This window comes from Anolis carolinensis, chromosome 6 (assembly GCF_035594765.1).
Source record: "Anolis carolinensis isolate JA03-04 chromosome 6, rAnoCar3.1.pri, whole genome shotgun sequence".
NCBI lineage: Eukaryota > Metazoa > Chordata > Lepidosauria > Squamata > Dactyloidae > Anolis > Anolis carolinensis.
Genome location: NC_085846.1, coordinates 939,214 through 960,450, shown reverse-complemented (window position 1 = coordinate 960,450; position 21,237 = coordinate 939,214). Strand labels below are relative to the sequence as shown.

The window sequence follows — 21,237 nt, the reverse complement described above, 5'->3', positions numbered from 1 at the left end:
ATTCCTAAAGGTTGTGAATATACAATATTATTCCTCTCCCTCTAATTAGGACTTTATTTTTCTTTTCTTTTTGTTGTATCAACCAAGAGGCGTGGATGATGGGTTGTGTTGTCAAATTTCGAGGTTGGGGGGCCTGTAGTTTTGTTGTTTTGTCGGTCACCGGGATTCCATCACTCTTATATATATAGATACACACACACAAACAGAATGAATGGGAGTTGCAGTCCAGAATACCTGGAGGGAGGGTCGAAGTTGGCCTCTTTTAGATGATGAAAAATCCAAGAACCAGATAACTGCATAACAACACAATGCATTGGTCTCGCTTATATTGTTATTACTACAGAAGCGACTTGCAGTTTCTCAAGTCGCTCCTGACACGAACATTTTTTTTTACTATTATTGTAAACACAAGTAGAGCAATGCAAATCTCAATAGCCATTTCGCGAGGCTAACTGGGACAGAGTGATATTCCACTTCCATTTTCACTCCATAGAATAAGGGTCTTTCTTATTTTGAGGATGGAGCAAGGACAGACGGGAAAGCAATGAGTCACTGACCAGGAGGTCATAAGTTCGAGGCCCGCTCGGAGCTATGTTGTTCGTCTTTGTCCTGTGTTAAAAAGGCATTGAATGTTTGCCTAATATGTGTAATGTGATCCGCCCTGAGTCCCCTTCGGGGTGAGAAGGGCGGAATATAAATGATGTAAATAAATAATAATAATAATAATAATAATAATAATAATTTATTCTTGTACCCCGCCCCATCTCCCCGAAGGGACTCGGGGCGGCTCACATGGGGCCTTGCCCAACATCACAATATAAAATCAAAACAAAAACACAAATTTACAAGGATGTACCTTAATCTCCTGCGGGCTTCCTACAGCGCATCTTTATTGATGGAGAATTGGAATGAACCGTAATTGAAACCATTTGCAACCATTAAGTGCTACTTTAAGTGCTACAAACCAGTGAATCCTTGACCGGAGAATTAGCGTTGTCTACTGTGGTTATCAAAACATACCCGTGCTCTTTTTACATGTTTTTTAAAAAATAATGAGTAAATAGCATTGCATGTGGGGGAAAAAACATTATTAGGATGTTTATTTATGCCCCTCTTTTTCTCTCAATTCAAAACATACAATATTAAAACGCTATCATTAGCATGCAATACAATTTAGAGTGATGGCTTCATTCATTGGGCTGAGGCTGCTGGGGAGGCGCAGCGCCCCCTGGAGGGCGGCTGCGGGCAGGATGCAGCCCGGGGGCGGGGCTTGGAAGGGGCGGGGCGTAGCAGAGAGACGGAACCGCTCCCTCCCTCCTAAGGCAGCCATGAGGGGGCGGGGCCTCTAGTTGCCAAGAGGCCGCGGGGGCGGGGCTTCCACTAGATGGCAATTTCAGCACGCTGCAGCCCAGCGGGCCGTGTGACGTCACTAGGGGCGGGGCCTCGATTAGGAACCTCCCCTCTGTCGCTGAGTAGCCAGGAAGCTCCATGGCAACGGGGGGCGGGGTTTCCCATGCGTCTCTTACCTGGATCGGGGCCGATCGGTTTTTCCTCGGGAGAAATCGCGCCGAGATCAACTCTCAGAAGCGCCTCAACGCGACCAGCCCTTTTGCGCAGGCGCGGCGGAGGCGGAAGTGCGTGGGCGGGGCTTGCGGAGGGAGCGCCCGCTCTAGGCGCTTCCCCGGCCCCTCGCTGGTTCCGCGCCGGCGGGAAGCGGAAGTGCGCCCCGTGGGGTGGGGGGGGCGATGGCGGAGGAGAAGCGGGGCGGGAAGGGCGGGTCGGGGGGCGCGGGGGGGCTGGCGTCGGCGCAGCTGGGGGCCGAGTCCGTGAAGGCCATGGCGGAGGCGGTGGGCCTGGCCGCGCTGCCCGAGGAGAGCTGCCAGCTCCTGGCCGACGAGGTCAGCCACCGGCTCAAGCAGATCGCCCAGGTGAGGCCAGGGAATAGGGAGGAGGGGGAAAGGGGCGGGAGAGGCGGGGGTCCACCCTCCAAAACTCCGGATGAAGACCTCACCCGGAAATATATGGTTTAAAAATATAAAAATGTAGAATAAAATGACATGTCTTATAGAATACAATAATGATATTTATTTATTTATTCATTTATTTACAGTACAGTAGAGTCTCACTTATCCAACACTTATCCGGCAGAAGGTTGGATAAGTGAATATGTTGGATAATAAGGAGGGATTAAGGAAACGCCTATTAAACATCAAATTAGGTTATGATTTTACAAATGAAGCACCAAAACATCATGTTAGACAACAAATTTGACAGGAAAAAGTAGTTCAATGCGCAGTAATGCTATGTAGTAATTACTGTATTTACGAATTTAGCACCAAAATGTCACGATGTATTGAAAACATTGACTACAAAAATGCGTTGGATAATCCAGAACGTTGGATAAGCGGGTATTGGATAAGTGAGACTCTACTGTATTTATATTCCGCCCTTCTTTCTCACCCCGAAGGGGACTCAGGGCGGATCACATTACACATATAAGGCAAACATTCAGTGCCATAACATAGAACAGAGACAGACGCAGGCTCCGAGCTGGCCTTGAACTCATGACCTCTTGGTCAGAGTGAGGTAAAGGTTTTCTCCTGACATTAAGTCTAGTTGTGTCCCACTCTGGGGTTGGTGCTCACCTCCCTTTCACATTTGGATGCCGTTGTCCGTAGACGCCTCCAAGGTCCTGCCGCAAAATGACTGCATGGAGCGCCGTTACCTTCCCACATGTTGATCTTCACATTTGCATGTTTTCAAACTGCTAGGTTGGCAGAAGCTGGGGCTAACAACGGGAGCTCCCCCACAACCCAGATTTGAACCGCCAACCTTTCTGTCAGCAAGTTCAGCTGCTCAGCAGTTTAATCCACTGCACCACCAGGGAGGTCCATAATAAAATATATTATTTTAAAATATATGTATAGAATAAAATAATTAGAGAGAGCGGTCCTTGTGGTCAGTCATAAAGCAGATTGGGGTCTAGGGTGGCAACTTGGGCTGTGTTGAAGGGGTCCCACTCCCCCCAAAGACTCAGGTCCGCAGCCTGGGGGTCCTCTGGACTCAGCACTGAACCTGGAGGCCCAGGGGTCAGCGGTGGCCAGGAGGACCTTTGCACAACACATACTTGTGCGCCAACCACGACCATAACTTGAGAAGCCAGACTCTGCCACGGTGGTCCAGGCCTTGGTCGCATCCCACTTAGATTACTATAATGGGCTCTACATGGGGCTGCCCCTGAAGAGTGCCCAGAAACTTCAATTAGCCCAAAGAACTGCAGCCAGGCTACTGGAAGGTGCTGGACCCAGGGAGCGGTCCAATCGTCTGCTACAGCACCTGCACCGGCTGCCAGTTCAGGTCCATCTTATTTATCCAGTTCAGGTCCATCTTATTTATCCGACCGCATCTTCTCATCCGAGGCCCTCCTCTCACTCCCACCACCGTCGCAAATGCGCCTGACATTGACGAGGGAGAGGGCATTTCCAGTGGCCACCCCAACCTTGTGGATCACCCTCCCAAAATAAGTTTTAACACCTCCCTCCCTCCCTCCCTCCCTCCCTCCCTTCTTTTAAAAACCAACTAAAAACTTCCCTGTGCAGACAGGCCTTGAGTGAAGGAAACTAAGCTGGAGGGATAAGAAACACCAGAATGTTTACAGACTGGAACAAAGTGCAATATGATCTGACAGGATGCCACAAGAATGTGAATATATACTATTATTGCTCTTAAACTGTTTGTGATGTTTTATGCTTCCTTCTGATGTATTTGGATTACACGATTTTAATACGTTGTGAGCCGCTTTGGGTCACACCCTGAGGGAGAAAAGTGGGATATAAACAAAGATTCAGCCCGAGGCTGTGGCGCAGATGGGAGAGCAATGAATCACTGACCAGGAGGTCATAAGTTCGAGGCCCGCTCGGAGCTATGTTTGTTGTTTGTCTTTGTCCTATGTTAAAAAGGCATTGAATGTTTGCCTGATGTGTGTAATGTGATCTGCCCTGAGTCCCCTTCGGGGTGAGAAGGGCGGAATATAAATGCTGTAAATAAATAAATAAATTATTATTATTATTATTATTTCCCCATCTCTCACCTGTAGGAAGCACTGAAGTTCATGCGGATGGGGAAGCGGCGCAACCTGGCCACTGCAGACCTCGACTGCGCCCTCAAGCTCAAGAACGTGGAGGCAGGTCTGGGGGGGGAGGGGGGGCTTCCTTGAGGGAGGGGGAGGGGCTTCCTTGAGCCCTCCTTGGGTGGGCTCCCCAAACTTTTTAAACAGGGGGCCAGTTCACGGTCACTCAGACCGTTGGAGGGCCGGACTATAGTTGAAAAAAAAAACCTATAAACAAATTCCTATGCACACTGCACATATCTTATTTTGAAGTAAAAAAAAAACACAAACGGGAACAAATACAGCCTCAATGTTAATCATAATCATATTAAAAATAATTAAGAGGGTTGGAAGAGACCCCCTTGGGCCGTTTAGTCCAACCCCATTCTACCTTTGTGCACCAAAAGCACTGACAAAGCACCCCTGACAGATGCCACCCAGCCTCAGTGTTGTTAATAATAATAATAACAACAACAATAATAATAATAATACATCACACAGTCCTAAATGCTGGGGAAGTATTCAACTTGTGATTTTGTGATACGAAATCCAGCATATCTATCTTGTTTGCTGTGTTATACTGTGTCTTTGTGTCAATAATAATAATAACAAAGGGGGTTGGAAGAGACCCCTTGGGCCATTTAGTCCACCCCCCTTCTGCCTTTGTGCACCAAAAGCACTGGCAAAGCACCCCTTAATAATTAATAATTAATTAAATAATAATTAAAATACAATTATAAACTAGCAAAGCTCTGGAAGGTGCTCACCAGGCGAGGGAGGAGGCGGGAAGGGTGCACCACACATGCTTTCCTCGGTGGGGGAGGAGGGAGCCACGGCCACCGTGGGGGCCGGATAAATGGCTTCGATGGGCCGCATGTGGCCCCCGGGCCTTAGTTTGGGGACCTCCGCCTTGATGCCCCCCAGTGGAGAAAGGGGAAGGGCCCAGAGAGGGGGCGTGGCTTCCCCGAGAGTGGGAGGGGCTTAGGAAAGGGATTCCTTCATTAGGGGTCTGGAGTGGGAGAGGCTTCGTTGAGGAGAGAGGAGGGGCTTATTTGAGGGAGGGGAATCCTTGGAGGGCTCTACATCCTTTAGGAAGAGGTTTGGAGAGGGGGCGGGGCTTCCCGACAGAGTGGGCGGGGCCTAGGGAAGGGTCTCCTTAATTAGGAATCTGGAGGGGGAGGGGCTTCTATGGGGAGAGAGGAGGGGCTTATTTGGGGGAGGGGGAGGGCATCCGTGGGGGGGTTCAGCATCCTTTCGGGAGGGGCTTCGAGAGGGGGCGGGGCTTCCCGACAGAGTGGGCGGGGCCTAGGGAAGGGTCTCCTTAATTAGGAATCTGGAGGGGGAGGGGCTTCTATGGGGAGAGAGGAGGGGCTTATTTGGGGGAGGGGGAGGGCATCCGTGGGGGGGTTCAGCATCCTTTCGGGAGGGGCTTCGAGAGGGGGCGGGGCTTCCTCGAGGGAGTGGGAGGAGTCTAGGGAAGGGACCTGGAGGGGGAGGGTCTTCCTTGAGGGCGGGGCGGGGCTTCCTTGTGCTTTGCCTTGATGCCCCTCCCCCTCTTCTCCCCCTCCCCAAATGCAGCCCTTGTACGGCTTCTGTGCGCAGGAGTTCATCCCCTTCCGCTTTGCCAGCGGCGGAGGGCGCGAGCTGTACTTCTACGAGGAGAAGGAGGTGGACCTCAGCGACATCATCAACACGCCCCTGCCCCGCGTCCCGCTGGACGTCTGCCTCAAGGGTCAGCCTTGGAGATGGGGAGGGCAGGGGGGAGGGGAGGGGTCCCAATGAGGGCCGCAGCCTTGCGCAGGACACCCCCTGAGGCGCCTTCTCTCCCTTGCAGCGCACTGGCTGAGCATCGAGGGCGTCCAGCCGGCCATCCCCGAAAACCCGCCTCCAGGTGAGTGGACAGGCCGGGATTTAAATACATTTAAAGCCTTGAGAAAGTTATTTTATTTCATTCACAATGAGACAGAGCACCACAGAGAAAGGCAGTAGACGCATACAGACTCAATGGCCACATTGGATCCACAAAGGGGGTATTGCATTTCACTCAGCATTCATTCCCATGCTCTCAAACAGAAGGAGCCACCGTGAGGACTTCCTTAACTTCAGAAAGACAATGTGTTTGGTAATGTAAACATGTTGTCTTCCATTACAGAGTTAATAATAATTTGCTTCTGGTCATCAGTAACAGCAGTTCAGCAATTCCCATCAGCCTCTTTGAATTACAGTTCGTGAATTCAGTACTTCTCTTGGCCTCATTTCTTAGGAGGGCAGGAAGTTGGTGTTTATTCCTAAACACAAGGAGCCCCTGTGTTGACGTCCTTAACTTAAAAGACCCAATCTTTTGAACTTGAACACGCCCATTTGTATTTTAGAATGTTTTTATGAATGTTGATGTAAGTTAATAATTTTTAATCTGATTTATAGTGTATTGTATAATTTTTATATGTGTGTTTATTGTAAGCTGCCCTGAGTCCCCTCTTGGGTGAGAAGGGCGGGATATAAATTTTGTAATAAATAAAAAATAAATAAATTGCCTCTGGTAATGTAAGCATGTTGTTTTCTACCACAGAGGCCCCTTCCACACAGCTGAATAATAAAATCTCACATTATCTGCTTTGAACTGGAATATATGGCAGTGTGGGCTCAGATAACCCAGTTCAGAGCAGATATTGTGGGATTTTTCTGCCTTGATATTCTGGGTTGTATGGTTGTGTGGAAGGGCTCAGAGAAACGCATTTGTCTCTGGTCATCCATATCAGCAGTTCAGCAGTTTTCACCAGCAACTTTCAGTTACAGTTTGTGAAATAGGAGGGCAGGAAGCTGGTTTTTATTCTTAAATGTAAGGAGCAACTGTGTTGTCTTCCTTACTTAATCATTGTCTTTGGTAGTATAAACATGTTGTTTTCCACCACAGAGTTAATCATTTGTCTCTGGTCATCAACGTCAGCACTCCAGCCACTTTTAATTACAGTTCATGAATTCTTCTTTTGCAGTTTTCCAGGCCTCGTGTCTTAGGATGGCATATTTAGGTTATATAGACCCCAACCATATGCTTTTCATACAATTCCATTCAAACCGTGCATCACATTTATCCATGACACTCCCTCTCCCCCCCCCCCCTTCAGCCCCCAAGGAGCAGCAGAAGGCGGAGGCCACGGAGCCCCTGAAGGCCACCAAACCGGGGCAGGAGGAGGAGGACGGCGCCCTCAAGGGCAAAGGGCAGAGCGCCACGCCCGGAGAGGGCAAAGGTCAGCCTTGGGTCATGCAATGGGGAGGGAGGGAGGGAGGGGTGAGAGCGTTGTGGGTGATCAAGGGACCACCGGCTGCTGGGAATGGTGGGAGCTGGAGCCCAAGACACCTGGAGGAGGTCAGGAATGGGCCTGATCCTGGTCCTGGTCCTGATCCTGCCCCACTTTCCAGGCAAAGAGAAGAAGGCCCCCCTCCTGGAGGGAGCGCCCCTCAAGCTGAAGCCGCGCAGCATCCACGAGCTCTCGGTGGAGCAGCAGCTGTACTACAAGGAGATCACGGAGGCCTGCGTGGGGTCCTGCGAGGCCAAGCGAGCGGTGAGACCCCTCCCCACAATAGCCCTCGTGAGGCCCCTTATGGGGCTGGGTGGGGGCCTCTCTGGCCTGGTCTCTCTGCTTCTCAAGGGAAAGCATGGACGCCTGGCCACACCCCCGCTTGACGGGCACGGGGGTCTCACTCTCCCCTCCCCTCCTTGTGCAGGAAGCGCTCCAGAGCATTGCCACCGACCCAGGCCTCTACCAGATGCTCCCGCGCTTCAGCACCTTCATCTCGGAAGGGGTAAGGCTGTCATTAAACTCTGATGGAACAATTAAGAAATGGGTTGTTGTGAGTTTTCTGGGTTGAATGGCCATGTTCCAGCAGCATTCTCTCCTGACGTTTCGCCTGCATGATGGGCTGTTGCTAGTGAGGGAAGAAGAGTGTATATAATATCCCTGTGGAATAATGTCCAGGGTGAGGTGTCCTGCTCACTTCAAAGGATCAGTCTGAACGCAGATCAGAGATGGCTGCTCTCAAATCCAATCTTTATTGAAGAACACATGACTTTGGAAAAGTCAGGAATGACCCAATGTTTACATACAACTATTTTTATAACTTTTGATGCTACGTAACACCACACGTAAATATCATCATCAAGTCCCACCCCCAATATCACATTACTACCATTTTCACACACTAGACCAATTATAATTGTTTATACTTTCGGCCCCAAGTTCCCAGGCATATTCTATCTTCTTCTGCCAGGTGCTCCTGGGATTGTTTATGTTATGACTCCCAGTTACAGGGCTGAATTACCAAAGCCCTGTAACTGGGTTCCATGACATGGTGCCCTCCTTTTCTTCGTCCTCCTCTTCGGTTCTTCTTTCATCACCAGCCTGAAACAAAACAATAATTCTATGTGTCCATTTTGTCCAAAGTACCCATATATTTTTTCAGTAAGCTACGATGGAATACAGGGTGTATTTTCCCTAAGCTTTTTGGCAATGCCAACTGGAAAGTCACCTCGTTGATAACACCCTGTATTCTAAATGGTCCAATATATTTAGGGCCCAATTTTTTCGAAGGTAGCCCCAGTTTGATGTTTTGGGTACTTAGCCACACTAAATCTCCTTTCTCCAATTTATCACCTTCCACCCTCTTTCTGTCTGCGAATACTTTATACTTTTTATGTGCTTCTTTTAAGGATGCAGTCACTTGACTCCAGCATTCCATCATTTGCGCTTTCCATTTCCCTGCCTCTGTTCCCTCATTCTCTGTCCATCTCGGCAGCTGGGGCAGAGGCTGTATTTCATACCCGTAAACTACCTCAAAGGGGGTTTTATTTGTTGCTGAATGTATAGTCGAATTAAAAGCTAGTTCTGCAAAAGCCAACCACCGAGACCAGTCATTTTGTCTCATGTTAGAGTACATTCGAAGGAACTGCCCAAGTGTCTGCTGAGTACGTTCTACCGCCCCATTTGTCATGGGGTGAAAAGCAGAACTTAAACTCCTTTCTGCTCCTAGCATTTCCAGGAATTTTTCCCAAAATTTTGCTGTGAATTGTACTCCTCTGTCACTGACCACTCTACTGGGACATCCATGCAGTTTGTAAATGTGGTTTATGTACAATTCAGCTAGTTTCTCGGCTGATGGTAGTTTCGTCAGTGCTATAAAGTGGGCCTGTTTAGAAAACAGGTCCAATACTGTCCAAATATAACGATGTCCTTTGCTAACCGGTAGTTCCCCCACAAAGTCCATAGCTACACATTCCCAAGGTCTGGTAGGTTCTGCTACTGTTTGTAATAATCCCATTGGCTTCCCTCCTCTCGATTTATTTCTGGCACAATCATCACATTGAACAACATAATTTTTTATGTCCTTCCTCATCCCTGGCCACCAGCAATGTTTTGCTATTGCTTTTGTTGTTTTTGTAATTCCTGTATGACCAGCGCTCTGGTTGTTGTGAAAACGATGCAAAATCTTGATCCTTAATGTTGCTGGGATATACAGTTTCTTGTTCACAAACCAAAATCCCCCCTTCTGCTCCCCCTGTTCTGCATTGGATGCGATCCACTGGTCTCCTTCATAAGACTGTTTCAGCTCGTTTCCCCAATTATCTTTTCCGTCGAGTTCAACCATAACAGTGTTCTCCTTTTGGGTTTGTGCTCTTGTTCTGACAGCTAAGCCCCATTGTTTGTCAGAGAATATTGTTCCCTCTTTTGCTGTGGGTATTCCTTCGTGTTGAGGCATGCGTGAAAGAGCATCTGCCAAGACATTCTGCTTCCCTTGAAAAAACTTTAATTGGAAATCGAACCTGCTGAAGTATTGTGCCCATCTAATCTGTTTGGGGGACAATTTTCGAGGGGACTTTAAATACTGGAGGTTCTTATGGTCAGACCAAATTTCAAATGGGATTCCGCTTCCTTCGAGAAAGTGTCGCCAGCATTCTAAGGCTTTTAATATGGCTAGTGCCTCTTTTTCCCATATCGGCCAACATTTTTCAGTTTCGCTGAACTTCCGGGACAAATATCCACAGGGTTTTAAGTTCCCATTTTGATCCTTTTGCAATAGTACTGCCCCATACGCACAGTCTGAGGCATCGCAATGGATTATGAAAGGGCTCCTGATATCGGGGTGTTTTAGAATGGGTCCTTCTGTGAAGCATTCTTTTAGGGTTTCAAATGCCTTTTGGCATTCTGGCGTCCAACTTAGTTTGGCGCCAGGAGCTTTTACTTTTGCTGTCTCTCCTTTCCCTTTTGTTTTTAAAAGTTCAGTAAGGGGTGCAGTTATTTGCGCGAAGCCTTTTATGAAGGATCTATAAAAATTTGCAAACCCCAGAAACGATTGCAATTGCCTCCTTGTTTGAGGCACTCCCCATTCTTTCACATCTGATACTTTAGCTGGATCCATAGCTAACCCTTCTGGAGATATCCGATACCCCAGAAAGTCAATTTGAGTTTTATTAAATTCACATTTGGACAGTTTTGCGTACAGCTTTGCTTCTCTTAGTCTCTGCAAAACTTCCCGGACCAATTTCACGTGCTTTTCCTTATCTTCAGTCACGATCAAGATATCATCAAGAAATATGAATACCCCTCTGTACAACAATGGGTGCAGTATTTCATTTATAAGCTGCATAAAGCAGCTGCCTCCATTTTTTAAACCGAAAGGCAAAATTTTATATTCAAAATGGCCGAATGCGCAGGAAAATGCAGTTTTCCAAGTATCCTCCGGTTTTATTCTTAATTTATGATACGCTTCAATTAAATCAAGTTTAGTAAATATGCTCCCTTTCTTCAATACGGTAATTAAATCCTTTACTAAGGGCATAGGGTATTTATTGTCCTTAGTAATTGCATTTAAATTTCGATAATCAATGCACAATCTTAGGGAGTTGTCTTTCTTTCTCCTGAATAACACTGGGGCCCCGAGAGGAGAATTGGATGGCTTAATGAAGCCCCGCGCCAGGTTTTTATCAATGTATTTCCTCAATTCCTCCTTCTCCTGCACAGACATGGGATACACTTTTGGTTTTGGTAAGTTTGCTCCGGGGGTTATTTCAATTTCTACTTCTATATTCCTTTTGGGAGGTAATTTACTTGCCTCTTTCTGATTGAACACATCCACAAAGTCTCTGTATTCAGGTGGCAATAGCAGTGGGTCTATTTCACCTGCTTCATCTCCCTCGTCCTCCTCTTCTGCAATCTTGCTTATCTCCCATTGCGTCTGCTGTTCTTTAAATGCTAGGCTCTTTCCTCTCCAATCTACTTCGGGATTTGCCTGTTCGAGCCATGGTATCCCTAATATTACGTGGTATGTGGCAATAGGGGCTATCACAAAGGATATTCTTCCTTCCCATTTGCCTATTTTACATGGGACCTCCCGTATTTCCTTTGTAGATACTTCCCCAGCAGCGACTGATCCATCTAGCTGCGAAAACGCAATTGGGGAGTCAAGCGCCATCTGCTGGCATTTCAACGCTCCTGCTAATTCCGGAGTTATAATATTTCTGGAACAACCACAATCCACAAATGCCTTGCAGGTGGCCCGATTCTCTAGCCCCGAGAGGCAGATTGGCACTACTATCATACGTTTGTCCCGACTCACCAATTTTTCTGAAGGTTCTGGGGCTTGCACCTCCTCCTCCGCACGCCTCCCGGTTGCTGGCTTGGGCTTTGAGGGTTTTGGCGGCTCCCCCTTCCGGGCCCAGCATTCTGCTGCTCGATGGCCCGTCTTCCCACATACAAAGCATCCCGGTTTAGGTTTGTTGTTGTCTCCTCTGGAGGGAATCCCCGGCCTCCCTCCGGGTTTTTCCTGCTTCCTCGTTTCTCCTCGACCTCTCGCCACCGGTCTTTGCTGGCCGCCGCTGCTCCTGAAGCGCTTTACTTGGGCCAGGGTGGATTCAACGCGCCCCGCTAGTTGAATCCATCCCTGGAGCGTTTCGGGGTCATCTCTGTGCGCTGCCCAGCTGAAAATCTCGGGGCGTAGTCCCTCTTTAAATAATTCCACTTTGGTCACTTCAGACCACTCTGGTACCCTTTCCGCGAGGTGGAGGAATTCCTCTGCGTACTCGGGCACCGTTTTGTCCCTCTGCTTTATTCCTTTCAGCTGGTCTCGAGCCCTCAATTGCTCTAGCCGGTCTCTGAACCGGTTTTCCAGTGCGGCGAGGAAGCGGGGCACTGACCTCAGGCATGGGTCGTGTCTGGCATGGAGTTGCACGTACCAGCTGGCTGCTCCTCGCTTTAGTGTGTTGCCGATGGCTCGAACCCTGCTTGCTTCGGAGGGGAATGTGTGTGCGTTGTCTTCCATGTATCCTCTGATGCTAATTAGAAAAAAGTTCAGTTCATCTGATTCCCCTCCGTATTCTAGCTTGAGATCTTCCCTTCTTGGCATCCATTCAGCGGCCCGTTGATGCTGTCTGGGAGGCATGGGGAAGGGTTGCATCGGGTTTCCTTGGATGGCCCCTTGGAACACGCCGCGCCCCACTCCGGTGGTCATTCTGCGCGGCTCCCGAAATCCTGCCGCCGCTGTCGGCCCTTCACCCCATCCGCATATTGGCCTCGCTTTAGCCCCCGCATCTCGCCTTTCCTCGTCGTACGGCACATCCTCCTCCTCTTCCTGGATCTCCTGCTGCTCTCCGCCTTCATCTGCTAATCCACTGGACCCGATCCCTGGCCCCAGTGGTCTTTCTACTCCGACTCCCATTCGGGGGGTTGGGAGCTCTGTTGGGGTTGGCGGCCTCAGAATTCCCAGAGTTTGCTGGCGCTCCACTTCGCGCGCCATTCTGTCCCGGAACTCAAGCTCTTGCCAATATTCCTCGTCTCCCTCGTCCCTTGCCACCGCGGGACTCTGCGTTGAAGCTCGCTGTCCCCTCTGGCTCCAATCATCTCCTTTGCTTGGCTCTCTCTCGGCGCCATATCGGATGTGCTCTTTTTGGAGATTCTCTTCCAATATTGGCACGATTCTCCCCACGGTATCCGACAGCCTGGATAAATGAGTTTCCAGGATGGATAACCGCAGGGCCACGGTCTCCGGCATGCTTCCTCCAGATCCCCAACTGGTTTCTGCCGCCGCCGGAACGCCTCTTCCCCCTCTGGGAATCCTCTGAGTCACGCCGTCCGGCTTGGGGTACCCCGTAGAGGAAGCTATGGCTTGCAATGTCTCTTCTGCCAACGGCCGAGCTCCCAGCGGAGGCCCCTTTGCTCCGTCATGGCTTTGATCTCCTTCCCTGCTCATTATCACTTCACTGCAAATTTGCAGGAGGGTGAGAACTGGATTCCTGACTTAATTGTCCTGCTCACTTCAAAGGATCAGTCTGAACGCAGATCAGAGATGGCTGCTCTCAAATCCAATCTTTATTGAAGAACACATGACTTTGGAAAAGTCAGGAATGACCCAATGTTTACATACAACTATTTTTATAACTTTTGATGCTACGTAACACCACACGTAAATATCATCATCAAGTCCCACCCCCAATATCACATTACTACCATTTTCACACACTAGACCAATTATAATTGTTTATACTTTCGGCCCCAAGTTCCCAGGCATATTCTATCTTCTTCTGCCAGGTGCTCCTGGGATTGTTTATGTTATGACTCCCAGTTACAGGGCTGAATTACCAAAGCCCTGTAACTGGGTTCCATGACAGTGAGGGAAAGAACCCTTGTCTGTTGAAGCAAGTGGCTGCCTCCAGGCCACAGAGGCCAGGCTGCCTGTATGCAGAGACTCTCCCTGATTGACTTTGCAGCTTCATGGCTACTCAAGGCTAATTGCCACAAGCTTGCTAATTGCCACATTAGCACTTGCTTCAAACACACATGGTTCTTCCTCCCACCCTGGACATTAGTCCAAAGGGACATTATATACACTCCACTTGCCTCATTTCCAACAGACTTCTGAAGATGCCTAGCCACAGATGCAGGTGAAATATCAGGAGAAAATGAAGCTGGAACATGGTCATGCAGCCTGGAAAACTCACAGTAACCTAATTCTCTGGATTCCTCATTAGCAATTTCCTGCCACAGTTAATCAATCCTTCCCTTTTGTTCTCAATTATGTGTTTTATCTGGAGGGAGGTGCCTGGCCTGAGTAGCCACTCAGCCTGAGCCAGGCACACAAGCCACTCATTGAGTGCTTTCCTCACGCAGGTGCGCGTGAACGTCGTCCAGAACAACCTGGCGCTGCTCATCTACCTGATGCGGATGGTGAAGGCGCTGATGGACAACCCCACCCTCTACCTGGAGAAATACGTGAGTTGGGGGTGAGGTGCGGAGGGTGGAGGGGTCAAGGCTGGCCGTAGTTGCTGACCGGTGTGTCTCTTTCCCCCCTGGTCAGCTGCACGAACTCATCCCGGCGGTCATGACCTGCATCGTGAGCCGGCAGCTGTGCCTGAGGCCGGACGTGGACAACCACTGGGCCCTGCGGGACTTTGCCGCCCGGCTGGTGGCCCAGATCTGCAAGAACTTCAGCACCACCACCAACAACATCCAGTCGCGCATCACCAAGACCTTCACCAAGGTCAGGCCGCGGAGCCCGGACCCTTGACCCTTTTGGCCTTTGGACCCTCTCCCCCTCATTGACCCCTCCTCTCCTCCTTCCTAGAGCTGGGTGGACGAGAAGACCCCCTGGACCACGCGCTACGGCTCCATCGCCGGCCTGGCGGAGCTCGGACATGACGTGAGTGGGCGGCAGGCCCAGGGGCTTCCTGGGAAGGGCGGGGGGACGGCGGTGTGTGGAGGGGAAGGCTGAGGGCGATGGAAAATTCCCAAAAGGAAAAGGTGTTTGAAAAGGTAAAGCAGCAATTTTAGCCACTCAGAAGCTCCTAGAGTTTAGCAGCAGAGCCAACGAGTTTCAGCGATTCAGAAGCAGAGTAAAGCTGTAATAGTTATGAATACAGGACTCTTCAAGAGCAGATGGGGAAAAAGGGGAACCCCGTAGACCAGGAATGGGCAAAATTCTGCCCTCCAGGTGTTTTGGACTTCAACTCCCACAATCCCTAACAGTCGAACCAAAACACCCGGAGGGCAGAAGTTTGCTCATACGTGATACAGAAGAAATGTAGACTTCCCAAAATTTCTAGTAGCGTAAACAATGTACATTGTGAATAATAATAACAATAATAAGTTACAAAAGACTTTATTGCAAAAACTGCAGTTCTAAATAGGGAATTTGGTATTTCCCCCCCACCCAGCCCTCCCCGCCCCCCACCAAGTTCATCGTCATGTCCTCCGCCTCCGGCACTTCCGCCTCCCAGCAGGTACCCGCCTTGGGGCAGATGATGCGGGTGGGGGGCTCTCTCCTTTATCAGGAGGGTTCTGGGGCAGCAAAGGAATAAATATACATATATATATGTAGTATAATATATATATAAATATAACATTTCAATATAATGATTCCTTGACTTAAGAATATATGTGTGTGTGTGTGTGTGTGTGTGTGTGTGTGTGTGTGTGTGTAGATACCTTGATTAAAGCCATAAATAAATCTATATATATAAAAGGGTAATGAAATTTTGGCCTAGGACAAAACAACAAAACTACACATCCCAGAAACACTAAACTTGGCAGCACAACCCCTCATCCATGCCTCTACATTCATACAACAAAAAGAAAAGAAAAATAAAGTCCTAATTAGAGGGAGAGGAGTAATTGTTTTTATCCAATTGCTGCCAGTTAGAAGGCTAAGCTCCTCCAACTTGGTCTCCTAGCAACCCAATAAAAAAAAATATAAAACACTAAAAATTAATACAATAAAATATTTGGTATTTGGAGAAAATTTCTAGAAAGATTATTGGAAAAAGAAGACGGGAATTTACCTCCAAATGAAGAATTGAACTTTTGGTGGGACTACAGAAGAAGAGATGGCTCTGGGGAAGGGGAGCACAGGGGTGAATGTAAATTAAAGAGGGGGAAATGTATAGAATAGGTATATTTAACTATTTCTCAAATAATAACAATAAAAAATAAAGGAAAAAAAGGGGGGGAAAAACTATAAGAATCCCATGTGAAACCTCATTCACGGTGGCAATTCTTTTCATGCTGCTGCCTGCAGGTCTCTATTTTGCAGAATAAAATCTCTGCATTTCAAAAAAAAGAAGGGGAAATTTGGGCGTAGCTATCTTTCTGCAGGAGGCCCTTCTTGTCTCTCTCCATGCTCACAGGAGAAGAACTAAATGGAGGACCCAGGAGCATGTTATGTGTGCCTGAGAAGGATCAGTCTAACAAGGAAGCGATAGGAAGATAGAATAGAGAGGGGGAGAGACGATGCGGGGAGGGCTTTCCCTGCCAAGGGACTCATCCGCCTATCGATGTCCTTGATGAGGACTACAGACTTGTGCAGGGTGTGGCTGAGTCCGGTGCCACCTGCCTCCCTGTCTGCTCCGCAGGTGATCAAGACGCTGATCCTGCCGCGGCTGCAGGTGGAGGGCGAGCGCGTCCGGTCCGTGCTGGAGGGCCCCGTGGTCAGCAACATCGACAAGATCGGGGCCGACCACGTCCAGAGCCTCCTGCTGGTGAGGATGGGGGGGGGGGGGGTTGTCTCTCAGGGTGGGGGGAGGGGTGCTGTAAGGAAATGCAGTCCGAATAATCTGCAACTAACTGGAGACTGTATCTCGAAAGAATGTCCCAAAGATACCAGATCTGGGTTTAAACACCTTGCATGTAACTTTTATTCAGCATTTAAAGTCATCCATGGCCTGGACACCAAGTGGGCCCATCCGCTCTCTCATTCGTACGTTCTCATGCTCACCGGGCCCCTCACAAAGAGTTGGTCGGTTCCTTTGCAGAAGCAATGTGTGCAGATGCAGCGCTACATCCGACAACACACTACATCTGCAAGACCCCCCCCCCCTTTTTGTAGTATTTCACAGCAAGTTTAATCTATGGTCTTCCACATTCCTATTCATTTTTGGTCCCTGGCAATTTCAAACAGTTCTTGGTGTGCCCTGTTGCACCTCTCAGGGAGGTTCCCTTGGTTGTTTTTCAGCTTAATCCGTTATTTTTGAAGGGACTCTCTCTCAGGTGCAGAGCTCCTCCGTTTGTACCAGTTCCGGAGGCATCCTTGCCACCTTCAATCCATCAACTTGCAAAGTTAATTTTATGGCTCAGCTGTTCCTGGCTCCATGCTATCATGCATTGTGGTTTCTCCATTGTGCAATAGCCCTGTTTGTCTTTCTTCAGCTTCCCTTCCAGCTTGTATTTACTACAAAGGCGTTTTGTGTCCATTGCAGATTGCTAGCTTTCCAATTCAAGCACTTGTTTTTGCACAGCTCCGGGGGAACCCAAGCCCCTTGTCCCCTCACAGCCGAGCCCCAGAACGGGCACCGGCCACCTTGGGGAGGAGTGCCCTCTGCGTGCCCCCGTCCTGCTTGACCGCCCCTTCTTATCCCCACAGAAACACTGCGCCCCCGTCTTGGCCAAGCTGCGCCCGCCGCCCGACAACCAGGAGGCCTATCGGGCCGAATACGGGGCGCTGGGCACCCTGCTGTGCAGCCACGTGGTCAAGGCCCGGGCCCAGGCCGCCATGCAGGCCCAGCAGGTCAACCGCACCACCTTGACCATCACACAGGTGAGAGAGGGCGGGGGGAAGAGATAATTCAGTGGGCACTCCTCCGCCTTCCTCCTCGCTCACTTGCTCGCTCACTCTCCTCCTCTTCCTCCGCATCAGCCGCGTCCGACGCTGACCCTTTCCCAGGCGCCTCAAGGGGGGAGCGGCAGTGGCGGCAGCGGAGCCTCCCGGGCACCCGGCGTGCTGAAGATGCCTGGCGGCGCCATCACGCTCCCCGTCCAGACGCTGGTCTCGGCCCGGCCGTCCACCCCCACCCAGCCCTCCCCGCCCCCCACCAAGTTCATCGTCATGTCTTCCGCCTCCGGCACCTCCGCCTCCCAGCAGGTACCCGCCTTGGGGCAGATAATGCGGGTGGGGGGCGCTCTCCTTTATCAGGAGGGCTCTGGGGCAGTAAAGCAATAAATATAAATATATATATGTAGTATAATAATATATATAAATATAACATTTTAATATAATGATTCCTTGACTTAAGAATATATATATATATATGTAGATACCTTGATTAAAGCCATAAATATCTATATATATAAAAGGATAATGAAATTTCGGCCTAGGACAAAACAACAAAACTACACATCCCAGAAACACTGATCTTGGCAACATAACCCCTCATCCATGCCTCCACGTTCATACAACAAAAAGAAAAGAAAAATAAAGTCCTAATTAGAGGGAGAGGAATAATTGTTTTTATCCAATTGCTGCCAGTTAGAAGGCTAAGCTCCGCCCATTTGGTCTCCTAGCAACCCACTCAGCCCAGGGGACAGGCAGAGTTAGGCCTCACTTAGGCCTCTTCCACACTGCCTATAAAATACAGATTATCTGATTTTAACTGGATTATATGGCAGTGTAGACTCAAGGCCCTTCCACACAGCTGTATAACCCATTTATAATGGACTTAATGTCAGGGGAAAACCTTGACCCTTTACCTTAACTACCACCAATTCCTCAATACTTTATTTCCCATACCATCATACTTCGCCACAGCAACGCGTGGCCAGGCACAGCTAGTGTAATGGGGGAAGGTGACGAAGTAAGTAAGTACTAGTATAAATCTGTCCTAAGTTAAAGTTTTATGGTTGTGTGTCATATAGACACACTGTTAGGCAGGCATTCAAGGGGATTGCAGTTGTGACTTTTTTAAGGGGGGGGGAAATATTTTTTTAAATATCCAAAAATCAGTAGATGTGTGAATCTTTCTGAAACTTTTGGGGATTGATGCCCTGCTTATCTTGTGCCTTGTGTATAAAATTCAAGGAGATCACTCTTGTAGTTTTAAAAAAATGTTTATAAAAATTTTGAAAATTCCCCAAAAATTTGTGGATAAGTGAAACGTTCTGAATTTTGGTGGGCTAACTGTGGTGACTGTGATCTACCATTGTAGCAGGTATCAGCCTAATAGCTGTAAAAATGAGTGGGGGGGGAGAAGCCCCCGAACTTTCCCCAATTGTAGTAATTATGCACAATTACTGTAACAAAATACAGTAGTCTCGCTTATCCAACGTTGGATAAGCGGACATGTTGGATAATAAGGAGAGATTAAGGAAAAGCCTATTAAACATTAAATTAGGTTATGATTTTACAAATTAAGCACCAAAACATCATGTTATACAACAAATTTGAAAGAAAAAGTAGTTCAATACACAGTAATGCTATGTAGTAATTACTGTATTTACGAATTTAGCACCAAAATATCACGATATATTGAAAACATTGACTACAAAAATGCGTTGGATAATCCAGAATGTTGGATAAGTGAGACTCTACTGTAGTAATGAAATTTCACTACTCCCTTTATAGTAATGAATTTTTCACTAAGTATACCTTTGGGCCCCTGGTGGTGGCGAAGTGCGTTAGAGCACTGAGCTGCTGAACTTGCAGACCGAAAGGTCCCAGGTTCAAACCCCGGAAGTGGAATGAGCGCTCGCTGTTAGCTCCAGCTCCTGCCAACCTAGCAGTTCGAAAACATGCAAACGTGAGTAGATAAATAGGTACTTCTCCGGCGGGAAGGTAACGGCGCTCCATGCCGTCATGCCAGTGGCCCCATGACCTTGGAGGTGTCTACGGACAATGCCGGCTCTTCGGCTTAGAAATGGAGATGAGCACCAACCCCCATAGTCGGTAACGACTGGACTTAACGTCAGGGGAAAACCTTTATCTTTACCTATACTTTAGAAACACTTTAAAAGCGCCGGTGCCCCCAGTTTCGTAATAACTTTTGAACCATTTTTAATGTCTTGCACATCCCTAATATATGTCAGGATCACGGTAGCAGCCTGGAACTGACTGCTTGGGTTCTCTGCCATAAAGAAGGGATGTGGGGGGGGGGGGGGGGGAGGTTGAGTACAGGGTAGTGTTAGGGAATTGGGAATTGCAGTTAGCTGACTGTGGGCACCGTGCTTGGCCACTAGAGGGCGGATGGGAGTTGGGCTGGGAGTGGGGAACCTTTAGAACTGTTATTCAGTGATTGTGGAAAGATGGAAATAAATCAATTGCCTTCAGCGCATTGTTGTGAGCTTGATTTCAGCTCCAAGAACTTCCAATATATAATAAAACTCCCAATATATATAATAATATTTCTTTATCTCTGCAGGTGATCACGCTCAGCGGGGGCCCCTCCGGGACGCCCACCTCGCCGGTCACCACCACGGTCCCCAGCGCACAGCCACTGGTCAAGCTGGTCTCCGGCGGTCCGGCGACCCCCAGCCCCTCGGTGGCCGGCAGTGTCCAGAAGTACATTGTGGTCTCGCTCCCGCCGGCCTCGGCCTCCTCCTCCTCCTCCGAGGGCAAAGGGCCCTCCTCTGCCGCCACTACGGCCGCTGCCCAGCTCTCCCCGTCGCCTTCCTCCTCGTCTTCCTCCTCGGCCTCGACGCCCCCCAACCTGGGCCTGCAGGTGGCACCTTCCGTGAAGCCGGACCGCAGCGACAGCCCCCCCGGAGGCATCGGCATGGGCATTGGCATGGGCAGCAGCAGCAGCACGGCTTCGGCCACCGCCTTCCTCACCAAGGCCAACGGCGGAGGGACGGTGCCCGAGTCCCCGCAGCCCCCCCTCTGAGTCCAGAAAGGGGAGGGGCTTCCTGGGGCCACACCTCCCCCCTGCCTTTACAAGGGGAGGGGGCACATTGCGGACTGAGTTTTCCCTCTATTTGTGGATACAGCCGACCCCTGCCCCCCAAAAGCGTGACGTCATTAAGGGACCCAATAAAAGGTAATTTGCTTACTTCTTGTGTCTCCAGGAAGATAATGCGATTGCCCCACAATGGCAATGGCAGGAAGGTCATTGCCATTGCAGCGACCCCAAGGGGGAGAGGACATGCTGGCTCATTCTTTGGGGGTCCCCTTTAAAGCCCCCCCCCCCAAATCAGGTATTAGATTCTCAGCTCAAAGCTGAAAGTACTGTTTTGCCTTATGCAAGTGCATATAACAACAAACAAACTCAGGTCTTCCCTCCAGGTGTTTTGGACTGCAACTCCCACTACTCCTCACAGCCTACTGGCCTCAGGCCCCTTCCTTTTCCCCCTCCGCCGCTTGTTATTTTATGGTTGGATGGCTCA

At 49.2% G+C, this 21,237-nt stretch overlaps 1 protein-coding gene across 1 annotated transcript; it reads left to right on the top strand.

Moving 5' to 3' along the window:
- Positions 1-1,725: 1,725 nt before the first annotated feature.
- taf6 (TATA-box binding protein associated factor 6) lies at positions 1,726-20,903 on the top strand. Its single transcript, XM_062984083.1, has 14 exons — positions 1,726-1,928; positions 4,097-4,183; positions 5,687-5,840; positions 5,943-5,999; positions 7,234-7,356; positions 7,529-7,671; positions 7,835-7,912; positions 14,266-14,367; positions 14,453-14,635; positions 14,720-14,794; positions 16,503-16,628; positions 17,510-17,683; positions 17,783-18,007; positions 20,277-20,903. Exons 1-14 carry the CDS (start codon positions 1,746-1,748, stop codon positions 20,736-20,738), a joined length of 2,172 nt encoding a protein of 723 aa, XP_062840153.1. The 5' UTR covers positions 1,726-1,745; the 3' UTR covers positions 20,739-20,903.
- The last annotated feature ends 334 nt before the right edge of the window (positions 20,904-21,237 follow it).